This window comes from Pleurodeles waltl, chromosome 7 (assembly GCF_031143425.1).
Source record: "Pleurodeles waltl isolate 20211129_DDA chromosome 7, aPleWal1.hap1.20221129, whole genome shotgun sequence".
NCBI classification, from domain to species: domain Eukaryota; kingdom Metazoa; phylum Chordata; class Amphibia; order Caudata; family Salamandridae; genus Pleurodeles; species Pleurodeles waltl.
Genome location: NC_090446.1, coordinates 108,941,023 through 108,964,421, shown reverse-complemented (window position 1 = coordinate 108,964,421; position 23,399 = coordinate 108,941,023). Strand labels below are relative to the sequence as shown.

At 44.0% G+C, this 23,399-nt stretch overlaps 1 protein-coding gene across 2 annotated transcripts in view; it reads right to left on the bottom strand.

The window, feature by feature from the left end:
* Positions 1-9,877: 9,877 nt before the first annotated feature.
* NKAIN4 (sodium/potassium transporting ATPase interacting 4) overlaps positions 9,878-23,399 on the bottom strand; it is a 149,870-nt gene continuing 136,348 nt past the window's right edge. The window contains exons 6-7 of one of the 2 annotated variants that reach the window (XM_069243188.1): positions 14,756-14,840; positions 9,878-11,394 (exon numbers count right to left, since the gene is read on the bottom strand). In XM_069243188.1, coding sequence (XP_069099289.1) covers positions 11,385-11,394; positions 14,756-14,840 — 95 coding nt within the window. In that variant the 3' untranslated portion in view covers positions 9,878-11,384. The remainder of the gene's footprint in view (positions 11,395-14,755; positions 14,841-23,399) is intronic. The other variant, XM_069243190.1, reaches the window with a different exon arrangement.

The window sequence follows — 23,399 nt, the reverse complement described above, 5'->3', positions numbered from 1 at the left end:
TGGTCACATGGACCACCAAGGATAGCTCTTTTCTGCTTTTTCTGATGCATAATAAGAACCACTCCAAAGAAGGTAGGTATCTGCATGTTTGCATGGCTGCATGACAGCGTCACGCTCTTCCTAAACACTTGCTTATAGGCAGTCGCGCACATGGAGTAACACGATTTCAGCAATCTCTACCATACACAAACATCAAGAAAACACTTGCCACAAAGGCCAGCCTGCACTCACACATGCTCTGCACATCTGTACACTTCTAAAGCTTAACTATCCTATCCCTCACTTGGAAATACTACCTGTAAAGGGCACATGTCTGACATATACTCCTGCATCCAAAGAACACCCACAGAGTGGCTCCCTGCCCATTTACTTGTGCTTCATAGCCTTGTCATGGGAATGCTCTCTACATAAATGCCACTAAAATACAAACCATATACTGTTTTTCTCTGGAAGATGTCCCTAAGTGTGAATGCTGTTTTTGCAATGGAGTACGTGGTAGAAAGAGACCTTAAAATTAATTTAATTAACATGTCAAGTATTTCCCATACACATCTGAGCCAACCTTATGCTTTCATGCCGACCGACATTTAACTGCAGACATTTAAGAAAGCTGAAGTGTGCAAAGTTTTTATTTCACAAGCTTAGTACCCCGTAGTTCCCAATTTGTGGCCCATCTGTAGTTCACAGCTTCATGCTTTTCCTATGCCTAGACAATTCTGTTGTTTTCTCAAATGCTCCTTTGCGCTGATAACCCTTAAGCTTTGTGTCAGTGAGTATTTACAATTTTTAACTCTATATAGTGAGTACTAAGAAACTCTCGAGAGTACTAAGAAAGAGCCTACCTTTTTTTTAGTGTTTATGGCAATTATTCTGAAACCGTGTCATACCAGGAATCTCGAGAATTATATATATATCTATATCTTTATGGATGTATATATGTGTATATGTATATATGTGTACATATATGTATGTGTGTGTACATATATATATATATATATATATTTATGTGTGTGTGTGTGTGTGTATATATGTATATATATTACCTAGTGAGAGTCGACACTAGGTAGTTATAGTTAGGACCTGGTTTCTATTAACATTTTTTTTTTACTTGCCTATATCTTCGACACCAATTGACGAATCTTCACAAAATCTTCCCAAGAAAATTAGACGCTCATGTGAGCTGCTGTCTGGAAAGTTTTGGGGTGATCCATCAAATGGGGGCAGAGAAAAAAGGGGGTCGCAAGATGCTTTCTCCCCATTCATTTTTCCATAAATATTTTGAACAGCGATAGCACCCGAACCACTGGATGGAATTACACCAAATTTGGCCAAAAAGTAGCTCTTGGTCCAGAAAGCGACCTCTTTGTTATTTGGTGTAAATCTATACAGTCGTTTTTTTACTAATTAAAGAAAAAACGAATTTGTATATATAAGGATGAGAAGCTTCGCAAACCCTCCCTGTCTCGTGCTGAGATCTGATTGACTGCCAACACTTCAACAAGGAAGCGTTGGCAGCCATCTTGGAACTCGACTTTGGCCGCGTCCCAGAAAAAAAGGCAAAAAAAAAGAAAAGGGGTCAGGGTAGATTCACTCAGACCTCTTAGTTCTGGTGCTGGCGTCCCAGAGAGACCCCACCCCCAGGGCTTTAAAAGCATTTTTTTTTTTACATTTTGCGCATCTGCTGACAAAAAAACAAACAAAAAAAACAAGCGCAGGCTCCTGTGCTTGTTTCAAAGAAGCCCCCAGGTGGGCCAGGTCCTGGGACCATTCATTTTTTCAATGTGGGTGGCCCGCCCAGCTCCCCGTAGTCCCAGGGACCGCCTCCTCCCGTGGCATGATTTCAAAATAATGGGGGGGGACTGGAACCCCCGCAGCCCCGGGGACCGCCTGCTCCCTGGGGCACTTTTTGTAAACAATGCAAGGGGGTGCCCGCAGCCACCTCCCCAGGGCACTTATTCAAAATAATGCCATCTGGCCGCCCGGCCCACCCCGCAGCCCCGGGGCCTTCCACCTCCCTGGGGGACTTACTGTAAACAATGTAGAGGACCGCAACCTCCTCCCCCTCACAGCCCTGGGGACTGACACCTTCCCAGGGCTAATTTTAAGACGCATATAGATTCTGTTGCCAACCCCTGGTCCCAATGGATCACCACCTCCCAGGGCTACTTTGGAGGGGGGGCGCAGGCCCGCTCGTGGAGCAACTGATTGACCTGGGGACAGCCAACCCCAGGGCCGGCTCCTGCTATGTCCTGGGGTGCCCACCCCTGGGGCACAGCTGTTTGTTTTGACTTGGTGGGAGCTAATAGTTCCCACCAAGTCACAGCAAACACTCCGCTCAAATTAAGTGAGAGCTGTCTTGCAGGTTTCCTCTGTTTCCCTGCCCATGGAGAGGCAGGCAGTGAAACAGAGGAAACTGCTCTTTGTGACAGTAATGCTGGCTCACACATGAGGTGGGTAGCCACAACATTGTGATTGGGTGCCTTGGGGGGCATCCAGGTCACATAGCTGGGCCCCGGAGGATGGGGTCCTTGTTGGCTAAGATTGGCCTAGGAGGGAGGGCCACGTGCCCCCCTTCCTCCCCAAAATGTTAATAATTAGCCTGAACCCTGGGGGATGGGCTCTTTGGGATCGAGATCAGCCCTGGGGAGGGGGGCCAGGTGGCCCCCATGCCCCCAAAAATGTATTAATTAGGCCAGGACCCAGGGAATGGGGTCACTGGGGCCGAAATAGGTCCTGGGTAGGGTGGGCCACACGGCTCATTCCCTAAAATAAAATTAATAATTAGGCCAAGCCCTGAGAGATGGGGTTCTGGGGCTGATGCGCAGAGTGGGGGTGGGCGGTTATAGGGGTTGGCAGCAGGGCCTGGCAGTGGTTGGATTAACGTATAGTAATGAAAATTACTTAACATTTAAAAAAACTTAGAAGTTCACTGAAAAAACGAAAGGTTACAGGATGTTATAGCTAGGAAATAATGTTAAAATAGCATGGAAATTCACTTAAAAAAGCAAAAGTTACAGGAACTTTATAGTTAGGCTCACATTTTAAAGTTACAAAACCATAGAAATTCACCTGTTATAGTGAGAGTTATCTGAAGTAACTATCACTCGTATTCTAAGGTAACTATAACTCACGCCCTCGCCATTTACTGCTAATTACCCCAAAAATTACGGCACTCATGATGTTTGATAACATTATTGATAACATCAATGTAATATTTGTAGTAACATGGCGGGGGCGCGGGTTATAGTTACCTTAGGGCACAAGTTAAAGTTACTTGAGATAACTAATTATCACAGGTGGATTTCTATGGTTATGTATGTTTATAATATGAGTCTAACTATAACGTCCCTGTAACCTTTGGTTTTTTTAAGTGGAAATATAAAAATATATATATATATATATATATATATATATATATATATATACATATATATATAAAGTAATGGCGGTTGTCAGTAGGTAGTTATAGTTAGGAACTAGTTTCCATAGAAAACACATTTTTTGACTTGCCTTTATCTTTGGCACCATTTGACAAATCTTCACAAAATTTTTAAAAAAGTGTGCCAAAGAATCTGGTTGTGCATGTCAAGTTTTGGGGTGATCTGTCAAGCAGGGGCTGAGAAAAAGGGATGCGGTCAAAAAAAGGTGCATTTCCCATGCTAATTCCCATTGGAGTTTTGAACACAAATACAGCACGAACCACTGGACGGTATTACGCAAAATTTGACAGAAAGGTAACTTTTGGCCCACAGATCACGCTTTTTGTTATTATTTGGAGTAAATCCGATCAGTAGTTTAACAGAAATTAAAAGAAAACCAAATTCATATATCTAGATTTTCCGATCTCATGCAGAGATCTTATTGGCTACTTCAACCAGGAAGTGTTGGCAGCCATTTTGAGACTCCGCTTCAGCTAAGTTCTAAAAAAAAGACCTAAAATAAAAGCCCCTAGCCTTGATGCTGGGGTCCCCCTGGGTCGCCCCCCAAGGCTTAAATACATTTTCTTTTAAATTCAAAGCGAAATTAGTGAATATTTGTGAATTTCGCATTGTGTTTAAAAAAAAAGAAAAAAGCAAGCACAGTCTCCTGCACTTGCTTTTAATATTGCCCCTGGGTGGGCCAGGTCCCGGGGGTATTGCAGAAATATGAAGGAGGGGGGCACCCACCCTCCCCCAGCAGGACTTTGAAAAGCCCTGTGGACCACCACCTCCCCAGGACTAAATGTAAATAGAATGCGGGAGGCCTCATAGGCTTCCCCCCAGCCCTGGGGATTGGCATCTCCCTGGGGCAAAATGGTGACTTAAAATATGCCCCGGGGACATCCACCTCCCCAGGGCAACATGTCAACTTAAAGTATGCGAGAGGTGCTGTGCGGCATCCACCCCCCAGGGACCACCACCTCCCCTGGGCAAATAGACTATAAGGAGTAGGGCCACGTGGCCCCCTTCCTAGAGCCATATATGGCACTGGGGACCACCACCCCAGGGCCGGCTCCTGCTAATTCCTCTAGTGACCACCTTTGAGAAGTAGCTATTTGCTTTTGGTTGGCGGGAGCTGTAAGCAAACATAACTCCTCTTTGAGCAAGTGGGAGCTGTCAAACAGCTCCCGCTTGCTTAAAGCACAGTTTTCATCTCCTTCCCTGCATGCAAACATACATGTGCAGAAAGAGATTAAAACATTGCTCCTGCATGTAGGGAGCTGCAATTTAAACCAGTCTCCTGCTTGCTGGAGCAATGCTGGCTCTCACATGAGACAGGAGATGCCTGGGACCACGGGGACATTCAGGCTCCCCCAACGGTCCCCATAAACTAGTTTAGATGCTCCAGATTGGCAAAGTTAGAGACACACAAGGCCACTGAAGACATTTCCTTGGCATCCTTTATGCAGCTTTAGTCTAGGAGATGCACTATACATTTACGCAATGGGTTGCACCTACTAATGAGCCAGTAGAAAGTATTCCAGTTGGGTAGACATCTTGCACAAAACGGTAGCCTCTTCTTTGATACATATGCATGGCAGGAGTCATTCTGGCACCATGCTCATTTCACAGAAATTAAACCTCAATGGGAACCAGTTACAGATATAAACAAAGCAGGTGTTAAATTTGAAGCGCCACTTGTGTAAACTACTAATCGTCCAAATTTCTAGCACATGGTCAAGGCAAAACAAGTGTTTTTTCTCTGCATATTAATATTGAAAAGTTATCTGTAAACCTTGGCGGAGGTATTTGCATCCTTGCTATTTTTGAGCACAGTAGCTCATGTAGTGACTGTGATGAGTGGGCTCTTTCTTGTGAAGTGCTGCTGCGGCCAACCCCAACCACCCAAGGCTGAAGGCCGTGCATGGCGCAGGGTTGGGTGGGTATAGGGTGTTGGCTACAAGGCCTGGCCGCAGGCCCGACCCTGCAGCCAACACTTGCTGCGCCCGGCCCAAGGCCTTGCATAGCGTGGATTTGGGTACTTATAGGGGGTAGGCCACAGAATCTGTGGTTGGTTTAACGTAAAGTAAATAAAGAAATATGCCGTTGTGGATATAAAATCCAGCCTTTAGACCAGAATATATGATATTTGGTAGCAACCATTAAGAGTAATTTGTAATGATAATAATTGCAAAACAAACAATTTTGGATTAATAGCAGCTGTGATGTTTTTTTGACTTTGAGTTCATTGTAAGTAGCTGTAAACTTTTGGTGCCCTTTCTTTGTTTTCACTGTTTGGTGAGTTTAAATGTAAGAAACTGTTTGGTGCCCCAAACCCTGATCAAGGCTATGGCTAAAACGCTTTGGGTGTGAACCATCTGCAATATTAAATCTGCAAATCAGCAATGAGAGAATGCAGCTCTCTCTCATAACTCTGATTGGCTGTTCCTAACCAATCAGTGTGAAGGTGTGTTTCACAAAACTGAAAATGTGTCGGTATGACTGAGGGATGAGGAATGAGGAGTATGGATGAGGAGTAGGGACGATGGCTGAGGCATGAGAAGTAGGAATGATGGAAGATGGATGAGAAGTAGGGATGAGAAGTAGGGATGAGGAATGATAAGTAGGGATTATGGAAGAGAAGTAGGGATGAGAAGCAGGGATGAGGAGTAGGGATGATGGATGAGAAGTAGGGATGATGGATGAGAAGTAGGGATGATGTATGATGGATGAGAAGTGGGGATGATGGATGAGAAGTGAGAAGTAGGGATGATGTATGATGGATGACAAGCAGGGACGAGGGATGAGGAGTAGGGATGATGGATGAGAAGTAGGGATGATGGATGAGAAGGAGGGATGATGGATGGATGATGGATGAGAAGGAGGGATGATGGATGAGAAGCAGGGATGATGGATGAGAAGTAGGGATGATGGATGAGAAGTAGGGATGATGGAAGAGAAATAGGGATGATGGAAGAGAAATAGGGATGATGGAAGAGAAGCAGGGATGATGGATGAGAAGTAGGGATGATGGATAAGAAGCAGGGATGAGACGCAGGGATGAGAAGTAAGGATGATGGAAGAGAAGTAGGGATGATGGATGAGAAGTATGGATTATGAAAGAGAAGTAGGGATGATGGATGAGAAGCAGGGATGAGAAGTAGGGATGGGGAGTGAGGAATGAGGATGTCCTAAAATGGATGCTGTATGTTTGGCAACTATTACATTCCACACCAACCAACAAGTTCCGACTATTACTGTATTTTTCATGGTTAGTGAGTCAGTTTTCACTGTCTCCTTATATATCCCAGTACCCTATGTTATCAAACTATATTGTGGGACATGTAGTCCATCATAACATCGTTTTTCAGGAAATAGATAATACTACATTTTCACATAATAATGTATTCACAGGCTTGAGCGTTATCTATGCGGTGTACAGTGGAGAGAGCCTTTCATATGCATAGTAGCAGTCACATAGTTGCCTTATTACTGCCTCTAACAAAGTGAGACCTTTGTGTACCCACTCAGTGTTTCTATAGTATCACACGCTTAAGGTATTACATTATAGCATCTACTATTCTGGTAGAAACATTTAAGTTATTTACAAATTAATCCTCTGTGTGAGTCACAGTTTCATTTTAAATACCCAGTTGCTACCAAGGTATGTTCTTTATGCTTATTGCTCAATGTCCATAGTTGCAGCTTAGTACCCTGATCAATATTAAGACCTACAAATAATAGCTAACTGCCACTGTTTTTCCTTTTTCTATAGGCATAGCATTGTGGTAACATATTATGGTGAAAGGTGTTCATTCCCACTATTCACTGATCGGTTCTCTGTGTGTGTACAACACTGTTACTGTTCAAGCTCATGGTCTCCCCGCACACCACATAGGATCTTTATATCACTTTAGCCACAGCATGTTTTTTATGCCAACTTTCCAGTGACCATTAAGCCCTGCTAAGGGCCCATTCTTAAGGCAGCATAGTAGTAATTGTCTTGAACAGAACATTTCTGGATACCAAAAAAAAACATATGTTTAAAACTTAATTTCTATACATATATGAACAGACATTTTTGTTACAGTCTTTCCATAATTGTAGTGCTGCACTAACATTTGTGTGTACAGTCTCTCAACTGCATTCAGGACAAGTTAGGCCTTTTTAATAATACATTTTGATTCCAGTTGGTGAAGTTTTTGAGTTCTATCCCTATCTCTCCCATTCCTTGGTATGCAAGCTATCCTAGAAGAGCGCATGGTTTTCCAAATACTCATGTGATGTTGTAAAAAGCATTTTGGTATAGCTTAGCTTGCATCTTTTTTCTGGATGGCTCTGATATGTTCAAGCATCAATTTTTTTTTTAGAGCACAAATTGTACATCCACATATTTAAGACCACACTCACATTCCAAGACATATACTACAAAGTTGGTGTCACAGGTAATTCATTGGTTTATGAGCATTGTTTGACCCTTGTAGTCCTTTATTTCCTTTGTATTTTGGCCAGTTCTGCACACCTTACGTTTTTGACATTTGGTGAATTAATTTCTTTGCTTATCGAGCCATGTCTGCGGTGATTTAATGGAGAAGTGGCTTTTCACTAACCTCTCTTGCAAGATGGTACTTTTTTATATGTAATCTTGCGTCACCTACTTAATGGCCTACATTAGGATCATTGCTGAGCCCTTTCCAGAGTCTATTGAAAATCCTGTATATTTCTGTGCTCTCTTTACTGTATGTTAGTATTAGCCTTATGTTATCGCCTACACTGTCCTTCCCTTTCTTTTTTTGGATTAGTGTTTGTGTTTGTTCTGTTGACTTGTCCCATTCTGCTCCTTGGTTGGTGTATTTCCATGGGTATCCTCTTTTGTGTAACCTCTTTTTGGCGGCTTCATATTGTCTTTCCATTTCATTGTTGTTGGAACAGTTCAGTCTCACCCTCAGAAACTCACAGCATGCTATGCTTTTGATCAGTGTCCATGGGTGGAAATTGGTGTCATGTAGTATGCTGCTTGTGGCCGTGGGCTTCTGATATAATGTGGTCTCAAGATTGTTCTTATGTACACAGATCCTCACATCCAAAAAGTAAATATGTGTCTTACTCATGTTATAAATGAACTTGAGACCACAGTCATTGCTATTCGGAATGGTGAAGTTTGCATATAATTCCTCACTAGTCCCATTCCAGATGATGAAAAGTTCATCAACATACCTTAGCCATATCACCACTTTGTCCATATATTGTTTGGTTCCTTCTCTCCAAGCTATTTCCCTTTTCCACCACCTCATAGTGAGGTTTGCTTGGCTTAGAGAGAAGGAAACTCCCATTGCAGTCCCACATACTTGCCTGAACATTTCATGATTGAATAGAAAAATATTGTTAGTCAGGCACATCTTAATCATGGATAATAAAATTTGTGAGTGTTGTGATTCTTTGAAGTTGCATTGTTCCAGGAAATATTCCATTGCTTTCAAGCCAATCCATCTTCTATACTACATCCACTGTGACTAGTAAATATACTTACCCATATATACTTACTCCCACAGTATTTTGGAACTCGATATTTCATCTAGGAGATACTGAAAGCATACCCTTAAAAGCCTTAGAAGGAGACAACTGAAGGGTTTGGGGGTCGAACCTTACCAGCTGTACCCTATTATGTCAATGTTCTCTTCCAACCTAGGATTCTTTGGATTTATGTACTGGATCTGAAATGCAACTGGTTTTCAAGGAGAGCATGGAGGACTTTGCGCTAGGAGACAGAATATTGAAGACTTTAATCGAACATATTTGTTTTTTGGATTGTGGAGATAGAATAGGAATGTTCCTGTCTATTTTGGACAGAGATAGAGCAAACCCCACCTCTTTTAATATTTTGTAGATTTTAACATAGTAGTGTGGTTTTTGTAGATAAGAGCTAACGTTTGGTAAAGAATGGAATTTGGAAAGTCTGTTGGGTTTCAGGAGATTTGTCATACACCCGATTCCTGGGACACCCAGACTAATGTGTAATCCTATTAGCATAGTAAATGACCCTAACATTCTGCTCTTATTGGTTGTCCAATAAATTAGTTGCACTTTTCTACCACTGCTTAATTTTCTATTTCAATTTGAACATACGTGCCAATTTTCCAAATTTCATGGTTTTGTTTTCTTTCATCCCTGCCTATTTCTCAGGCCCCATTTCCTCTCGGGTTGTGGGGTTCCAAGGAGGCCCCAAAAGGAAATTTCTTACATTCACTTCAAAGCTTTGGTGATGTGAGCATTCCATAGATTCAATGATTCTTCTGTGCATTCAATATGCATTTTACTTGATGACATCATTGGTGAGTGGACTGAACAGCCCGGCGCGAAATAGTCTCATACTTCAAAGAAAGAGACAAAGATTTCCGGACACAGATAGGCCAAAGTGAGACCAAACATTTGAAAATAACCACAACTTTCAAATACAATACCTTCCAAAAATCATTTTTATTAGAATATTGACCATTACTAGGCTGGTTAAATAATTACCACTAGCACTTTCCAAACGAAGTTGAACTACTGAGTTTCCTTTAGAAGTGGCAGAACGATTATAGTCTTTTGTCTGTGTCTTTCATCTTGTAATGTGCTTTAGTAAAAAATCTTCTGCAGGAGTGTGTTAGCTCATTGGTGTTCCTAGTGTTAGTTCATTGTGGTCAATGACAGAAATGTTGTGATTCAAAACAAGTCCCCATCTATTCCCAAATGACTCACTTGTCACTATGAGTTCTCCGCCCACCCTGTAGCCCTCACATTGGTATTCACAGACCTTGTGGCATACCTCCAGTGCTGTGATTAGGCTTCAGTGTCATAGTACCATCTTTCCAGAATCCGGTAGCTCCAGCTCTCATGCTATGCGGAAGGATACCCATGCTTTGATGGGCGGCTAGTGTAGACTCTTGGTCCTCTTGATGGATACAGGATAGTCCTGCTTCTGAGGCCCAAAGCCCTCTACTATCGTCTGCCAAAGACAGAAGCTTTGAACATCATCTCTGAAAGTCTTGGCATGTGTCGAGTAGTCCCTCTCACCTAATACACAAACATTTCAAATTTCTGAAGCTTCAAACATAGCATCCAAAATCAGTTGATAGATCAAACAAGAAAACAGGAATGACGTGTGAAGTTGTGACGTGAACATTAAAAAAAACTGTACATGTTTTTAACACTGTGGATCCAACCTTTTTAATTTTTTTGTGATGAAACAGTCTGTGTGAAAGGGTGTCCAATGTAGAATATGATATAGGAGTGACTACAACTACTGATGGCAGATGGAGGTTCTCTGCCATGGCACGTACCGTGAGAGAACCAAATTGTGCTTTTAGAACTTCCCCCGTGCCATTAGTCCACATGGGTTAGGGCTTGGGTGGGTGCCCCAGCCCGCCCAGGTTTCAAAGAGGCTGGCTTCGGAGGGAGAGGCAAGAAAGTGGCACCGGCAAAGCAATGATGGTGGCTCCTCGACCATCGTGGATAATGGTCCCATGTGTACCAGCTTTGTCTGAAGAGACACAAGACAAGATGGTGAAGAACGTTAAGTGAGCTTTGAATGTCTTTCAAGCCATTGAAAGAATGTCCATAGTGTTTTTTCTTCTTCTGTGCCACAATTTTGTGTCTGACTAGTATCCAGGAGGACTGGGTGTCTCAGTTGATGAGTACGAGTGACAGCCAGATAGTTGCCTTTTCCTGTGGCACTGCATCCATCATCTAGTCAAAGTGGCTGTTATATTTCCCACTCATGTTTGTCAATTGAGCAAAGTAGTACCCATCCTGTTCACAGGCCCACTCCTGTTGTTGGTAAATGGGGTATAACTCTTTTGAATTTCTTACATTGTGTTTGAGCTGCTTTGTTGACTTCACTTGAGACCAACACAGTCACCGGCGAGAAGTGCTTCTCCAATGGATGGACGAAGGGCACTCGTCTCAAGCAGGGATGGGTTTCATTTACGCAGGCCTGCAGGGATGAAGGTGGAGGGAGGAAAGAGAGAATGTCAAGTAAGTTAGAGATCCACAACCACACATAAAATCAAAATGGCCGCTACCCAGGGCAAATTAGGATTCAATAGAGTGTTGGAGATATGTCTGACTGCGCAATAATGCCAGAGGTGTAGAGAGACTAGCCTGAGCTCTGACTTCATCAGTGAGGCCTCTGTGAAGACCGTAAGACTCAGTCCTCTGTGTATGGTATAAATTTGACTTTTCTGAATGTTACCTCTGCGATGGGTGTGTAGTGTGGGCGCCATGTTTTGTGAGATGTTCACTGGGTGAGAGTATGCTCCTCAGTCGGTGCATGATCCTCACTCCATAAGAGTGACCTGCGCGCGGGGTCAATACTGAATCTTATTAGTGAATCGTGATCACAGCACTTGTGTAAAAGTATGGTCTCAATCAGAAATAAACACAATCAATTCTTAGCAGGAAGAAGTGTTCCCTTGGAACTGCAGGTAAAAGTGTCTTAATGTATTTCTAGGCACCTACTGCACAGCATGCTTTGGAGATCGAATAGGGTCACTTGTCAACATGTGTCCTAACTCCTCGCACAAAACACATCCGGTGCATGCCAAACTGGATGGGGCAACTGGCTACAAAGGCAATCTGGAGAACAGTTCACTCTGCAGCCAAGCCTAGATGCATCCCGAAAGAACTCTACTGTCTTGGGCCAGGTCCAGCTCCCACGCTCGTATCCGTCCCTTAGGTCACCGTGAATGAGCCTTATTGTAAATTCCATATTAATGTTCTGACCCAGATGGGTGCAGAAGTGGAACGCACTGCGCACTTAATTTAATTAAGCTAATGAATGTCACAAGGTAATTCAAAGTAAATTGGTCCTGAGATCAGCCCAAAAAGACAGATCTTCACAAAGAGGCTTTATCACATCATAATTGAATTTTGGGTACAAACAAAGGGATGTAATGGACCGAGTAATCTTCGACTAACTTTTAGTGTGGAAGAAAGGCACAACAGACTGGCCGGAGAAAGAGGGAAAGAGTGAGATATAGAAGTAAAGAGAGTGTTTTAGAGAGAAATGTGTGGAGAAGGAGACGATGAGAGAGGGAGGGAGCAAAACAAAGAATTAGAGAACAGAGAGTGGACGAGAATGGAGGGTAACAGAGAGAAAAAGAAAGAAAAGTGGAGAAGATGAAAGAACGAAAGAGAAAGAGGGAAGTGGGAAGTGGGTCTAAAAAAGTAAGAAATAGCGAGAGGGTGAGAGAAGGGGACAGAGGGAGCGGGGAGCCTGAGGGAGAGAAGTGAGAAAAGCAGACAGTGGGGCACAGACCGGAAAAAATGGAGGGCCAGTGAGATAGAGACGAGGAAAGAATGAGGGAGGTGGATAGGAAGAGAGACAAGAAAGGGAGAGAGAGATAAAGACAGAAGAAGAGACTAAGGAGAAACCAAAAAAAAGAGAAGTAGTGTGTGAGAGAGACAAGTGAAAAGAGAGAGAGAGAGACAAAAGAGCAGGAAAATATGGGGAGATGCCAGAGAGAGGAAGAAAGGAAAAGGGAGACAAAAAAGACGACGATACTAACAGACAAAAGAGAAGTGGAGAGGAAGAGATGGGGAAAAAGAACAGAGAGATCCAGTGAAGAGTGAGAGAGAGCATGTAGGCAAGCAAACAACATGACAAAGTATATTGGACTGAAACGTGTCTATCCCAGGAGGTGCATCCTTTCCCAGAAGTGTGGTAGGAATGTGAACAAATGTGAACATTTATGAAAAATTGGCCTCGGAAACCTGCATTGTGTGGGCCTTAAAGCATTCCGAGTCGGGAAGGTCAGAGGAGACCTCGTGTGTGAATTCCCAATATTTGCTCTCCTGCAGGACCCACCTTTTTTAAAGCCAAGATAATGGGTCCCTTGAGGTGCCTCGATGCAGTTTAGTATTCGAGGTTTTATGTCTTGCGCTGCTATGGTTGCTGGACCCCTGCAATGCCACATGTGAAACAAGATTACCCTGTGTCTACACTTCTGAGCCCATAATCTAAACTCAGAGTGATTTGTACAATTCGTGATAATTGTACGACTGATTCCCGATGAACCATGTTAAACTTAAACTCAGTGTGTAACATGACCACCTTTTGTTTTATCTATGAGCTTCTCGCATGTTCATGATATTAAATTTGTCCTGGTGTTGCATCTTTTCTTCCTCTCTGCTTCCTCCCTGGTACATAAAATCTCCACCTCAACATTTGTTGTAGGCAATAGCAAGGATGGAATATCAAGCTACCATAATATCATACCTAAATATTGAAAAAAAACTTTTCAGGCGGTAAATGCATATAGTGATATATAGGTTTGCTTTTCTTTCAACCACATCTGCTTACCTTAATGATATGTTCATATGATCAAGTTATCTGGGTGTGGAGTTAGGTTTAGAAAATCTAAACATATCTGGCGATATTTGGTCATGATATTGTGGCCACTCGATATTCCACCCTCAGTCTTCTGCATCTACACCTGCTTGCAACAGTCTACGGATAAACACCGCTCTGAAGCCCATGGGGTTTGTTTTTCTTTTCACAATACTAGGCAAATAAAAGATAAATAAATGGACTGATGGGATGAGAGAGCAGAATAGTGCAGGTGGGTGTGTGACAGAGAGAAAAAGAGGCAAAGAAGGAAAGATGAGATAAACATCTTAAAGGTCTGAGTCTGACAGAAAGACATGGGATAGAAGGCGGGGCAGGGTGAAGAGAGGAAAAGTTTTAATGTGTCAGTGTGAGAAAAGCTAGGAAGAGGGGTAGAAGAGTTACGGAAATAATTCAAGAGAAATAAGGAAAAGAAGCACAAGGGAGAGACAAGTGGACAAGGATACACAAAAAGAGAACATTACTGAAAATAACAAGAGACGAAGTGAAAGTGAACAAACAGGGAATATGAGAATGAGAGAATAAATTCACAGAGGAATTGAAGAAGGGTGACATAAAGTCAAAGAGAGGGAAATAGTACAAACTTGTCACGGTGCTAGGGAACACAACCAAGAGGAAGTGAAGGCTAATGAACGGTGTAAATAACAGGTGATAGAGGTAAAAATAAAAAAGTGATGAGTGAAAGCAAAGAAACGCGAAGGTGTTGATGGTCGATAGATGAGTGAAAGGCGGAGGAGATATACAGATTCCAATATTGAAAGCTGACTAAGAGCGTCTAGGGCCAACTCACAGACTACTTTCCCTGCTTAATGCAACTGCAACACATACGCTAATAATGTTACTGTGTGCACAGACACCACAGGCCCAGAGCTCTGAGGTGCATTAGCTCACACGACCTATGACTACTACTACAACCCAATATCACGGCCCTGTAGGTTGAAATACTTACAGGTATGTTTGCTTGAATAACAGGTTGTTGTGCTTTTCATTGACATGGTACATGGGAAATGGGTCAAATCCACCAATGAAATCAACTGAAAGAAATCAACAGCCAAAGAAAATAAAAAAAATAAAATGGTATGGGATGACGGGGGCATGAGATGCAATGTAACCAAAATAAATGTATCAAACAATACAGAAATTACTTCATACGGTTCATGAAATTAACTAAAAGAGTTTCCCCCACTTTTTCAAGACAGTACAGGCACCTCGCCCTCTACTCATCCACAACGAAAGTGTTGTTTTAGAAGAATATTAGTGTCCTAATACAGTAACTACCTGTCATACTCCAACTGGCCACTGGATGGCATGTGTGCGCCACACTGCCTACTCAAATATTTTCTGACTCATGGCAAACGTGCGGCCTATCTCATGATGGGCTCCAAACATAAAACTCAGAATTGCCGGAAGAAGTCGAAAACAGAGAGAGGTAGTCCTTGCTATTTCCAACATGTTTTGTTTAAAATCCATGCATTAACTAGGAAAATCCGAGTTACGTGTTTGAACTTTAGACACCATGGAGGCAAAAATCACAATACACTGCCTATCTTGAGATGACCCCTGATGACTACCTGAAAGCTAAGGGGTTGGCAATGCAGCTCACATTTTGGACAAGAAAACAATGAAATGCAAGTCTCTTTCAGCCCATTAATGCATGAGTTCCCAGAAGGTAAGAATATCTAAAGTGACACCAGGCACCCCTATCACAGATTTCTGCATTCTGCGCTATTTGTTCAACGTGGGGGGTAGACTCAAGCTCGAGCCAGATGCCTGGCTCTGGCTCAACGTGAGGCCCTCTTGGACCCTCGAGCCCAAAACAAGCCCACATTTCATGTGTCTTTTGTATCTCTCTCTGTGGAGCCTCAGTGTCGAGAATTAAAGACAAAGCATAAACCTCTGATGTAAAACAGGAGAAAGAGATGCCCATGTAGTGGCTGAATTGCATAACGTGAATCCAGAAAACCTGGGATTAATACTGAGACAATATTTTATTTTACCAAACCTGCCTTTTCCTAGTTATCACATTTGAGAGTACCTTCAAATATGTGAGTTCAGGAAGTACGTTGTTCAGAAATCCTTCATTTTGTTTTAATAATAAAATTGTTGCTCATATATAGAAAAAAGAATCTAGGACATACATAGGATGCTCATGACAACTAACTTGCCTTTTAAAAAAGTTCACAAATGAACTCATCAGGGTAGCGAAGGTAGCAGGAATATTTTTCATTTCATGTTTAAAAACCTTAAATTACTTTTAATAATTATCTTTCATTGCAGTGATATAATCGTGTTTTTAGGAGAAATGCTTCCGCCATTTGAAGAACAACACTTTTTGAATTTTGAAAAGACTTTATCATATTTTCACATGATGTTTAATGCTTATTAAATGCCAACTATTGTCAGGGCTCGGCTTATGCAGAAGCTCTGAGAGCCAAGCATGAACCTTGGCTCGGCTCTGGTTTAGCTACCCGTGCTAATTTATTGGCTCAGCCTCCTCTGGTAGTGAGCTGAGTGTGTAACTTACGCATGCACTGTACCTGCTGGTGCTGCACCAGCTGTTCTTATGGGAGAAACTGGCACCAATGCTTGCCATGCCGTCTCACTTCAATGCATGAAGGAACCATGCGGTGTTGCAGCTCATGGAGTACTTTTGTGAAATGGAGTACTTTTGTGAAATGCCTCGATTACATACCGTAATCTCCCTACTCCAATTCTGTCTTCTCATTCCCAGCCTTTATGAATGTGGGGTGTGTGTGTCTCACATACAGAAGGATTGGGGAGGGGATCAGGAAGTAATGGAAGTTTGCGCAGCTGTTGACTGCACTGTGCTTCTGTGTAGACGAGCAGCAAGTACTGATGCTCTTACGTACTTCTTTCAAGAGTGGTGTTTGCAGCTCTACTGCCACGGGAAACATCCTGAACAACTAGGTCTAAACCACTACTTGCCTGAACCATTACTGCTAAACAACTAAAAAGTCTCTACAACTAAGTACTGAACAACTACTGTCCAAACAACAATTGTGCCTGAATAACAATTGTCTGAACAACTAATTTTAAGGTAAGGTTTTCTTTTTGGTTTTTATGGTTTATTAGTTGTTTAGAATATATATATATATTTATTTGTTATTCAGGCACAATTGTTGTTTAGACAGTAGTGCCCTCTGTGGCACAGCAAGGGAAGGTTGTCACACCTACCGGATCCTGGGAAGGGGCGAGTCTCTAGGAGGCAAGAGAAATGTCACACCACCACCTCTGGCTATCTCTACTGTGCATCCCATCCTAGACTGGGCTATGATCAGCCGCAGCTCCACCAGCGTGCTGGTACCGATTCAGCGGTGATTTCTCTGAAGGGCTTCGTCCCTCAGGGTCAGTGCCTGTAGGTGCCTCCAAGGAGCCCGAGGGGTGGAGACCTCAGTGGGGCCCAGAAGAGGCAATATGTCTCCAGGGAACCTCCCCGCCACCCCCATAAGCAAGGATTGAGACTGCAGGGGCTCCCAAAAGAGGCAAGGAGTTGGCAACAAGAGAGAGTATAATAATGGGGTATTGAAGGAGAGGTGGCCCATGTCCTACAGAGATCATGGACTGAGTTCCCAATGCCATCAGTGGAGCCGTCTTGTGAGTGTTTCGAATTTTTTGTAATTTTTTACTGTTCTGACTCATCTTGTCCCTGTGTCAGAGACCGAAGTGTAGCTGTTTGTTATTGTGCAAGAAGTTTTAGTTAATTCTGCTCCGTAAGAAACAACTGACTAAATACCTACTCTGGGCTCCTGCAGCCGTCTACCCCAAATCTTCAAACAGCTCAGCATGGGCTGCGTATGTAAGGTAATTGTTTAGCCTAGACACTCAAGTCATTCTGCTGTGATCTGCATCCTCTCTCACAGTCCCACATGTCTAGTATTTTAGAGGACGGAGTCGGAATTAATGCTGCACACTGAAGCAATGATTAGGTTGAGGCCTTGTGCACCTGTTCTATCGCTGCCTAACCTGCCCTGGAAGAGGAAGTCAGCACAAGATGGCAGGGATTGAGGAGGGCCTAATGGGCAGATCTAGTGGCAAATCCATAGAGGTAGTGATCCCAACCACAAATGTGGAATTGAAAGACCATGTCAATGTCAGTGGGACACACGGAGAAGCTCCGATCACAGGCGGTGCAAGTGTGACCTGCAGGTGCGTCACCCAAGGAGGGCGGGGGTGGGATGGACTGCTGCGCCATGGGCTGTGGATGAGCCAAAGTTACCTGCCCCTTGACACTGTAGTGGGTTTAGGCTCTGGAGAGGCAACCTTGAGGACCCTGAGTCTTGCCTAGTGGTAGAGCCTTGTATCAAAAATTCCAAGGGCTGAACAGGAGAATCCGAAGGCCAATTGGAAGGGTGTGGGGGCAGTGGCGTAGCGTGGGTTGTCAGCACCCGGGGCAAGGCAAGTAATTTGCGCCCCCTAACCTGTGGATTTTAGCACTCGCAAGTGCGAGCGCACCCCCCCCCCCCCAGATGTTGCGCCCGGTGCGGCCGTCCCCCCCTGCACCCCCCACGCTACGCCACTGTGTGGGGGTCAAGCAACCAGGGTCTTCACAGGACTCCATTTTCCATGTCTCATTGCAGAGTGAGCATCACGTGAAGGAGTACACTTGGGGTCATTGGAGAAGAGGTCACATTCAAACAATCACTGGCAAAAACAATTGGTCTTGCTTGAAATAGAGTCTACCTTTATTAATGGAATACTAATTGGTAAGATTATGTGCACAGTATTGCGGATGGGTGAGTCACTGAATGCAAGAATGCGTCAGTGGATGTGTAAACTGATGAACCACTGAGTGCAGGTTGATGAACGGATAGGTGGCTGGATGAGCGTAAAAGTGGAAGCATCCATTCAACCACCCATTGACTCATTTTTCCACTCACCTACTCGCCCATACAAACACCTAACAAATGCACACAAATTCAGCAATCAATTTAGAGGCAGCATCAGTTATAAGCCAGGCCTGCTGGCTTTGTCAACGCTTGGGTGACACTTGAGTGAAGCTGGCACTGGAGCCTCCAATGCTGTCCCTGATCAGCGTGTGTGAGAGAAGCTTGCGCTCCAGCCTCCTCCGCGGTGTCTGCTCTCTCTGCGATTACAGCTTTTGGTGCTTCCCGCCGGGCTGAACCTGTTCCCCGATTTTAAAAATCAGTGTGGACGATCAGACCCCCCCCCCCCCCCCCCACCCCCCAAGCCCCGCCTCCCCTCATTGCTCCTCTGTCACCAGCGCCTGTGCATCCATCGCCCGGGTGTGACGAGCAAGGGACGGTGTGACGGTGGGGGGGGGGGGGGGGGAGGAGGACGGGTGTGGGGGGGCAGGAGGGGGAGGCGAGGTGAATTCCTATTAACAAGGTCTATTCTACGTGATCTTCGGTTCCAGCCGGAGCTGCACAACATGCCCCGGCCTCGATAATTATTCCTCGCTGCAAATCAAAGCAGCGTTTGAAGGGAACCGCAAATGGAAAGAAAATTAAGCCCAGTCCAATTAGTGCGGGTCACCGACGGGGGCCCCGCCGCGGGCATGAAATATTGATGGTTTGTCACTGAGAGTTACTGTACCAGCCTCGGCGCCGGGAGAGGGGAGCTGTGAACAACGTGCTGGGCCAGGCCTGAGGAGATGTGGGGGCGGGTGCAAGGGGTGGAGGGAGCCAATGCTTACCCCGCTGGCCGCGCCTCTCAACATCAGATAGGGCCGAGGAAATGTCCGTCAAATGTCAGGCTGGTGCCTCCTAAACAGAGCCGCCTCTAGAACCTGTGGTGCCCCGTGCAAGAGCCATTTTTGGGTCCCCCCCATGACCTCCTCCTCGGATTTCCTCACTGCTACCATGCAAAAGGGTCCCTCATCTCCACATCCCCTCTTTCACATGCATTTCATTTTATTTTATTTTATTTTAAAGCGCTGGTAGAGGCTGGCCTTACTAATAAGGGTGTTCACCTAAACAAACCCATTTTACCAGCATTAGGAATAGATAATCAAAGACCGGAGGAAAAACAGAATGTCCTAACCTAGTTTATGCAGTCTGGATGCAGCTCTTTGATGAGAGTTCAACAGTCTCTGTTCTGTGTTAGGGTTGTATCTTATGAACTGCAGTAACAAAAGGATCTCTGTGATAAAAGCAGTCGTCCACTCATTCACATAAAATACAGATCTTTGATCTGCACAGTAGGTTATTTTTTTGCTGCAGACATATTAAATCTCTGCGCAATTTCATGGTGAGTCAAAACCGCCTCTAGACAAAACAAAACTCCCATCTGTCTCTCCTGCAGAAACATTAACCTCAAGAGTTATCCTGACATTTTTATTGCTGCCTGAAAGCTGGTCCACGACGAACCACGCAGCAGGTGTTTTTGAAATCATAAGTTATTGCTAGATCAGAGCCCCCACTGGAGTCGGCGATGGTTAGAGCGGCAGACCCTGATGCAGAGCTCTGGCCCGGGACCAGGGTTCAATTCCCACCTCAGTAGGTCTTGGGCTCAATTCCCTTGGACCAGATAATTCTCGCCTCGGTGCCTAATCTAATTAATGGGTCCCACTCTGTAACACTGGGCAATAGCTTGCTTAATCTCCACAACGGCCCTCACAGTGCTTGGATGCCTGGCTTCACCCTGAGGCTGTCCAGGAGTGGGCGCCTCACAGGGAAAAGCAGGAGGGGTTCCACAGCGGTATGGGTACAGTGCCTTGAGACCCTAATGGGTGAGTAGTGCGCTATACAAGTGCAAAGTTTACTCTCCCAGGTCAGTGCCCAGTGCAGCTGCACCAATCGCACTGCCCTAAAGCTGGCCCTGCTCCTAAATATGGTCATGGGCGTAGCTTGGTCAGTAAGATTTGGGGGTGGGGTGAGCTTCAGATTTCCCAACAATCACGCTGGTTAAAATACATAATACGAGAAGCATGGCAGAAGGGGGGCCTTATGGGTCCACAAGAAGGAAGAACAGTGCGGATTGAGAGAGGTACTGTTAACTCAGTATTTTGTAAAATAACTATTTTTAAGACTTTTGAAACAGGGACGCACGTGTGTATGATTTTGTCTGCATGTGTTTGTAAACAGCCCAAGTGAAATCTGACAAGCACCTCACCATCCCTGAATTAAATCCCCTGTACCCAACTGTATATTACAAAATACATTTATTAAGGGGTGTCGCACCCCAACCACATTCCCTGAATCTTCGCCCCTTCATTTAGCGCCCCTAACAGGACCGCTACGCCGGTGAAAGGTCAGTCACTTGCCAGTTTTTGCCAGAGCTGGACTGGGAACCCAAAGCAGCCCTGGCAATTTTGTCAGACCAGCCCCTGCACGGAGGCCGGAAAAGAGAGTGAGTGGATTATACTGGATTGCTGCTTTTGTTACTGTGGCCGATACTGCAGCACCATTGCAAAACCAGCCCCCAGTAACATAACTGCCCCCCACCCCTCCAGTCTCCCGGGAAAACATCTGATGCCCGCTACGACCACTCCAGCCCTGTTTTGTGCTGTTGAGAAGTTGATAGGACTTGGGGAGTAGTCGGTAATAATGTCTGTCCATCGCTGCCCCTTTAGCCATTTAGTTCCTCTTAGCACTACACTTGCTGCTTCTGGTGCCAGGAATCATAGAGGCAGGGCCAGTGACTGTGAACAAAAATAGGGCTTCATAGAGCTGTTTGGTGTTTACTTCCTGTAATTTCTTATGCGGCCTTCAGGAGTTTGGTGAGAGGCTATGTTTTTGTGAAAATGACATTGTGCACTGGAGGTCAATGTTTGCATGATGTCACTTCCTCTATAGTTCATACTTCTGTGAATGAACATCCGTGTTTAGCTGCAGGTAAACTTTTTACCCCCCAGACTCTGGATGCATAGGCTGTCAGGTTACATGTAAATGTCATCAAATGTGAATATTTGGCAAAATTACCGAATATGGAAGCAATATTTGTTACCAGTCCATGTGATGTCCCTTTATCCAGTTCTGGGTGTTTAGCTAGCAGCATTTTTATTTTTTCTGATTATAACTATGGCTTACCAAGCCTCCCAGTGCAGGGCTTTTGTTGGCTAAAAAGTCAGGACTGGCTGGGCAAAGCGCACAGGATATTAGGCTATTTGGCAGTTAGGGAATATGTGCTTTAGGTGAGTGTTTTTGTCTTCTTGAGTAATTTGGCTGCCCATTTGTGCAACATTTCTCACTACATCATTTGCCAGTTGGCCACCTTTCTTCAGCTTTTACTTGGACTCATTTATTTTCAAAGTGATTGGCCGATGTTATCGATTTAAAAAAAACACACACACAGACCAGTACACTTGAGTTTTTATGGCCACAACTGTCAGCCCTAACTTTAAATCTACTCTTTTCAGAAGGAATTAATGCTGGGTTTAGCTTCTTTCTAATCACTGGATATATAAAGAAGGCAACATGATATGTCTAGGATCCCGCCATTTGCTGAAGCTGGGAAGACAGGATTAAATCCTAGAGTTATCTATTCCACCACCCACCATTTAAGTAATGCACCACATGCATCCCCTGTCTTTTACCATTGTTCCTCAATGCCCATCATGCCCTTAGGTCCAATGTTCCTAAATAATGTGCATGCTCTAAAGGCCTTTCATTTCATTTTAAGGCCTCACGTGCAACAGCGCATGAGTAGCATGCGCTTTCGTTTGCAAGAGATATTGTATATAACAAGGGGTTGCAGCTCACCCATTGCTTACCATGCGTTAGCTTCATTGTCACTCCTATTTGCTGCCTTCTAAATGGCCAGCTCATGCTGACTTTACTTTCTCTTCTTTCTGATGGAGCATGGACCATGTACTGACTGATTCAGCTTGAAATCTGTCCTGCTGATCTTACTGTGATAGAGTCACTACTTTTAATTTTCTTCTTCCCTGTTGTCCTTTTTAAACCTCTTGTCATTTGTAGTTATGTTTTACTGTGCCACACACTTCAAAGAAGCCCTTTCTTCTTTGAAATGGATGTTTATTGTGACAACAGAAGTTATCTGCTTCGAAATGTATTTCACTAAGACATAGACATGGGCACAAATACTTTTGTATGTGATAGGCTGTTTTGCCAAATGCCATATTGTTTTCTTTTTCATGTTGGGGGATATTAACTTATTTGCCTAGAATTACAGCTGTGTTATGCTGAGATGTAACAAACATTGGCAAAGCTAATAGGTCTCGCCTTTGAGACTATCAACTCTGCCATTGCCTTTTGTTCATGCTGAACAGCATGGGCTTTGCCAACTTTGGCAATGATTTGCAACCATGCTGTATGGCAGTGTGGCTGCTGTACAGCATGGATAACAATAATAATAAAAAAGAACTATGAGGTATCCAGTGCTAATGCACTTAAAAAAAGTGCATTAACCCTGGCTGTGTCATGGCACTTTTTTAAATTAGTTTAAATTAGTACATAGCACCCACACTGCTGCACAGCATGGCTGCAAAACATTGTCAAAGCTCTCATAGGTGAGACCTACTGGCTTTGCCAATGTTTGTTTTCAGGTGGGTTGAAGTTGTGATTTGCTGTTTGCTGTTCATCTCCCATTCTTTAGCCATGCAAAGGAATGTTGCCGGTGTCATGGGGTTTGGAATGAGGAGGAGAGCAGGA